This window comes from Symsagittifera roscoffensis, chromosome 5 (genome assembly GCF_963678635.1).
Source record: "Symsagittifera roscoffensis chromosome 5, txSymRosc1.1, whole genome shotgun sequence".
Taxonomy (NCBI): domain Eukaryota; kingdom Metazoa; phylum Xenacoelomorpha; order Acoela; family Convolutidae; genus Symsagittifera; species Symsagittifera roscoffensis.
Genome location: NC_087066.1, coordinates 37,940,988 through 37,947,245, shown reverse-complemented (window position 1 = coordinate 37,947,245; position 6,258 = coordinate 37,940,988). Strand labels below are relative to the sequence as shown.

General features: G+C 37.3%; 1 protein-coding gene across 1 annotated transcript; it reads left to right on the top strand.

Moving 5' to 3' along the window:
• Positions 1–2,387: 2,387 nt before the first annotated feature.
• Positions 2,388–5,791, top strand: LOC134846721 (collagen alpha-1(XXVII) chain-like). Its single transcript, XM_063864106.1, has 3 exons — positions 2,388–4,521; positions 5,358–5,491; positions 5,678–5,791. Exons 1-3 carry the CDS (start codon positions 2,388–2,390, stop codon positions 5,789–5,791), a joined length of 2,382 nt encoding a protein of 793 aa, XP_063720176.1.
• Positions 5,792–6,258: the final 467 nt, after the last annotated feature.

Genomic DNA, 6,258 nt, shown 5'->3' with positions numbered 1-6,258 from the left:
GCTATAAGTTGCCGTTGCAAGCAAGGCTGTTTTTTCCTAGCAAAAATCCTTAAAGTTGATAGTATGAAATTTTAGGAGTTAAAAACTAACAAGATGCTCGTATCAGGCCGAAGCCTTAAAGGTTCCGACTGCCTCATAAGGTCTATGGAGCAGTAATAACATGAAAAAACTAAGTGTATTATATGAAAGTGAATGTTTTTTAAACCGAGCATTTTTATGAAATCATCCCCCCACACGCCATATAAATTACAAAGTGATGGATTTTGCTCATAGTAGCAAATTAATGTGGCAAATAAGCTTCTTTTGACCAATTTGGAATGATTTTTAAGATGGATGAAATCTCTGCGTACGTTAATAGCACAAAATATATCGCGCGTTAATTTTCCCGATTTGGCCAAATTGGCTATCTTTAAACTTTACAAAAAAAGATCACAGGTGAAATATCTTTTCAAATCTAAGCTGAGGACAAAAATAACTTTTAGATGATAAAAATTATTGTTAAAATTAGCTAGTTAAAGAGTTGAAACTTGTCTGAACAAAAAAAACCCCACCCCGAGCACAAACATTCCGTTATTTTTTGTTACGAAAGTCGAAACAAAAAGACGAAACTATAACCGCATAATATTTTCACAACAAAAAATATACACATGTGAAAAGAACACTCAAAATATCTCAAGTTTATTGACTTTATTGATCCAGATTTCGACATAAAGAACAAGAAATTAAGTTCTGACCACTATAGTTACAAAACTAAATGAAATATTCCAAAACACACCAAAAAACCCTCGAACTGCATAGATTATAACCAAAACCTGAAACTTTTAACATTATTTTACAATTTTGGTCAACCTAGTTTTTTATCCGAACCTAAACTCAGAACTCTTTGCGACTGTAGTCGATTTGGATCTCCATTTTGTTTTTCTGGCGCTCAGAACAAATTTTTGTGAAAAAGTTCATAATAGGTTACTTTGCAAGATTTTCTAGAATAACCCTCTTTAACCGCCATCCAAAGTAATTCAGTAGTTCTCTTGTTTATTCTTCATTTCCAAAAGCAAAGCAAATATTCTTTTAGTGCATTTCAATCAAAAAAAATAGCAGACGAAACAACAACGCATATGTTCATATGTTGATGACAAAAAAGTATCTACTTTGCTCAACTTAGATTAAAAAACTTGTAATATTTATTAATTCAAACGAAAACTATCAAGAGCAATAGCAATTATTTTTTGTCGATAAAAATTATGCGTGGAGTTCCGCGTTTTGAATTATACGCTAGCCTTAAGCTAAAAATACACGGTGCGTATTATTGGAAGTACATTGGGTTTATCTTGTGATCGATTTGAGGTTGAAAAGTTAACGATTTTTTTGTTTTACGAGTTTGATACAGAACCACGCTGGAAAAATTGAACAGACAACAATTTGTAGAAAACTAAATCGGTTCTCAATTTTGAAAAAAAAGAACCGTGGTTTTGCTGTAGTGAGGTTTTTCACGTACATTCTTGGTTAATCCAATTTTTATGAATAATTTTTGCTGATTTATCGTTGATCCATATTTGAACCGTTTGTCTTTTCCTTTTTTCAATATCAGGGCAGATTAACTTTATCCAATTTGAGCATCTGGTATGTAATTTTTGATGCTCAACTTAAATACACCCAATGTGTAAAGGCATTTAAGTAAGTACCAACTTCCAGCTTGGAAATTCAACGTCTCCCTTACTAATCACTCTCTATGAGATTAATTACCTTGATTTACACTTTCAATTTTTGTTAAACATAAGTTAATTGTCGAGCTAACTTTTTTTTACATTCAAAGAGACATTTTGAAAGTCTTGGTACGAAAGTATTTCTGGATTCAATTTTACGAAATTCAATTGGTACTTATGGTTTGCTATGTGCGATTTGCGCTGATACTTTTCTTTGTTTACAATGTTTACAGGACAATTTTTTGAAAAAGAATGCAAACTATTACTCCGCACCTCATGTTTAGTACTTATGGGTGTTTTTTGCTACTTAGGGGTCATTTACACCATCTGTTTTTGATCCGCCTACGTTTTTTGTTGTATTTTTTAGATTATGATATTTTTCGGCATGTTATAATTGGAAAGAGTTGTAATTAAATACATCAATATTTTAGGAAAATTACTTCTCTGGACGCAATCAACAAATATCTGACTGAAGGGCGAGAATCGCAGAACAAATTCTCTGGAAAAGAAGGCTCTTATTTTGTGCTCTGGAGGATTTTAAGCGTTTTAGGGCGGCAAAATCGGAGAAACATAGAACCAGATGAATTTACTGGTGGAATAAACTTAGATGAAGCAGCTTTGAAATTGAAAGCAAAACCCGAGAAAAAAGTTGATCCGAATTCACAGTTAAGATTTGGAAATGAAATGAAAAACAATGTGAAAAATGGACTTGATCAGAACTCAAAACGCGACGAAGAAAACATGCCGAGAAACATGCTTGAAGGTCATTTTAATAAAAGGTCACGGAATCGAAAAAGAAGGTTGGCACAGATCAAAAGGAACTTGCGAGAACCAATTTTGCAAAGAAGTCAATGGAAAAGAGCTGGTCCGTCGCAACCTCAAAAATGGAAAGGAGTACGCCCGTTGAAAGGTGCGAATACTCCTTTAACTACAACAAAGGCAACTGTCAAAACGCCAGCATCTTTAAAATATGCGAACCCGTCCAAAAAAGCCAAAGTCGCAAGCCAGGGAAAACCGTCGCCTATTAATAATGCAAATCCTTCCAAAAAAGCCAAAATCGCAAGCCAGGGAAAACCGTCGCCTATTAATAGTGCAAATCCTTCCAAACAAGCCAAAGTCGCCAGCCAGGGAAAACCGCTGCCTATAAATAGTGCGAATCCATCAAAACAAGCTAAAGTTGCAAGTCCAGGAAAACTATCGCCCATAAATAGTGCAAACCCTTCCAAGAAAGCCAAAATTGCAAGCCAGGGAAAACCGTCCCCTATTAATAGTGCAAATCCTTCCAAAAAAGCCAAAGTCGCCAGCCAGGGAAAACCGTCGCCTATTAATAGTGCAAACCCTTCCAAAAAAGCCAAAGTCGCCAGCCAGGGAAAACCGCTGCCTATAAATAGTGCGAATCCATCAAAACAAGCTAAAGTTGCAAGTCCAGGAAAACCATCGCCCATAAATAGTGCAAACCCTTCCAAGAAAGCCAAAATCGCAAGCCAGGGAAAACCGTCGCCTATTAATAGTGCAAACCCTTCCAAAAAAGCCAAAGTCGCCAGCCAGGGAAAACCGTCGCCTATTAATAGTGCAAACCCTTCCAAAAAAGCCAAAGTCGCCAGCCAGGGAAAACCGTCGCCTATAAATAGTGCGAATCCATCGAAACAAGCTAAAATTGCAAATCCAGGAAAACCATCGCCCATAAATAGTGCAAACCCTTCCAAAAAAGCCAAAGTCGCAAGCCAGAGAAAACCGTCGCCTATTAAAAGTGCAAACCCTTCCAAAAAAGCCAAACTCGCAAGCCAGGGAAAACCATCGCCTATTAATAGTGCGAATCCATCAAAACAAGCTAAAATTGCAAGTCCAGGAAAACCATCGCCCATAAATAGTGCAAACCCTTCCAAAAAAGCCAAAGTCGCAAGCCAGAGAAAACCGTCGCCTATTAAAAGTGCAAACCCTTCCAAAAAAGCCAAAGTCGCCAGCCAGGGAAAACCGTCGCCTATTAATAGTGCGAATCCATCGAAACAAGCTAAAATTGCAAGTCCAGGAAAACCATCGCCCATAAATAGTGCAAACCCTTCCAAAAAAGCCAAAGTCGCAAGCCAGAGAAAACCGTCGCCTATTAAAAGTGCAAACCCTTCCAAAAAAGCCAAAATTGCAAGCCAGGGAAAACCGTCGCCTATTAATAGTGCGAATCCATCGAAACAAGCTAAAATTGCCAGGAAACCTAAGCCGTCTGCAATTAAAAGTGCATCGCCGAGTAAAAAAGCTAAAGGTTCTAACTATCAGCAAGGAAAAGTGCCTCCAGCTATTGGACCTGCGAGGCCAAATAAACAAGTCAAGCCAAATACGGCCGGTCAAGCAAAACCAGTCACTAGCGCGAGGCCAAACAAACTTATAACTACCAACCCATTAGGAAATGTTATTCCCATTACAAAACAAAAACCGAGCCAAAAAATTAACAGTTCAAATTTAAACAACCAACCGCCTGTTATAACGAAAGCATATCCAAAGAGACCTATAAATCAAAGCAAATACGGAGTTCCACCACAAATTACGAATGCAAAGCCGGCCCAAGTGAATATTAACCAGAGCCAGATCGGAATAAACGTCGCCAAACCCATTAACAATCAAAAACCAGCGGCACCGAAACTCACTACACCAAGAAACCGAGCGCCGCCAATTGGAAACGCTAAGCCTGGTATGCTGGTGACTACGCCCATTTACGGTGCTCCGCCCATCAAAGGGGCCAAACCGGCCCAGACGCCGAGCAACACTTCGGCTGTCAATTCGACTATAAGCCCGGCTCGACCCGGTGCACCGGGTAATGGCGGCCGTAAGTACACTTTCACTTATAAGAAAAAAAGCAGCAAGAATGTTGTTTGTTTTAATTTAAATGTTTCAAAATGAACGAAAACATATAGATGCGTCTTATAAATGAAATTACCTTTGATTTTTTTTTCAAAAATGAAACTATAAAACGTTGTTTGGTGCGAATAATTGCAACCAAAACTTCAAATACACGTACATAAACTACAATACATTTTTTAAAATTGTTTTGAAGTTCTGAATATTAAAAAAAAATTTTTATTCGAAAGTGGTTCTCTGTAAATCGACCAAATGGTTTACAGCTATACCTGAATAAATCATTACCTCATCAAGGCTCCAATAGGATGATTTACTAGAGGATCATATTGAGACCCTGATGAGTTGTGCGATGAAATCATCTTTTTTGGGGAAATTAGAATGATGATTTCCATATAAAAACATGAATGAGTAACCAAAACACGAATTCGATCAGTAATTCTTCTCTCAAATATTCTAACCATTTTCAGGGATTCGACAATTTGGCGCCGTTATATACTAATTTTGATGGGTATAACGCAATTTTTTAGGAAAAAATTTTCCTAAAACTACCTTTGTTGATGGCCTGTTCAAAATTTTGCCTGGGGCGCAGAAAACTTGGTCAATATAGGGTCTTTAAAATGATTTGTATGAGCTCGCATAATCAATTCGATCGACCTAAAAAGTTCGAACATTTTTTGAAAATCCCTACCCCCCCCCCCCCCCCCCCCCTCCTCTAGAAAACTCTAGATCATAGAACCTTTCAACACTGTTCTGAAACATGTGTAATATTGCATTCTGAGTATATCGCTGTTTTTGTTTTGGCAGAGTGGAACCACGTAAAGTACTGGCGTTATGGCATCGAAACCAGGTGTGGTAAAGATGCGGCCATGGAAGCATTCATAGCCTGCAACATGGCCCCGGACGCACAAGGCAGACTGACTAACGCAAACGTGCCAGAGGCTAGAAATCTTGCATCTTTTTAAGTATTTAACCCCTCTCAATTTGCAATATACATTCTAATATACAAGAATAGTACCCATGATACGAATTGCGTTTTTCTTGCACGAAAAACGCTGTTGCGTCGTGGTTAAAGTTTAGATTTGTGATTTTTGTATATATTTTTAAAATCAGATGTCTTTTTTTAGTTCAAAGAATGTGTGGAGCGAAAGTGTTTCAGTTTGATGATACAGGCACATCCATTGGCTCTTCTCTTTTGGACGGTGGCTGTCAAGTTCTTCTTCGAGTCCAATTTCACTTGATAATAAATTCAAGTGCCTGCAACGTTCAATAAAAACACGCCTAGGCAATATACGTTATGTTCATCTGGTACCGCAGAACTATAAAATCTCAAAAAGTTCGAAAAATCGTTCATTTGAAATAATACTGGATTAGCATTGAATTACTATCAATGAAAATCAGGTTTGGCGGCCAGAAAATTCTGTCGAATTTCGACGATTCATAACTTTTGATGAAACAAAAATTAATTCGTGAACATCAACAACCAACCACATTGATTCAAATTTTAGGCGCTTTTTGTTAAACTCTTTCAATTGACGATAACCATTGCTGATTTATAAAACTTAAAATCACTAAGCGATTTGCGAATGAACCAAGAACCCTTGAACCGTATGATACTTAAGTTGATTGTAAGTATCAAACAGTTTTTGCTTTTGCTCCCCTAAATTGATAAAAAATTTTCATTACTTTCAAAAAATGTTTTGATGCC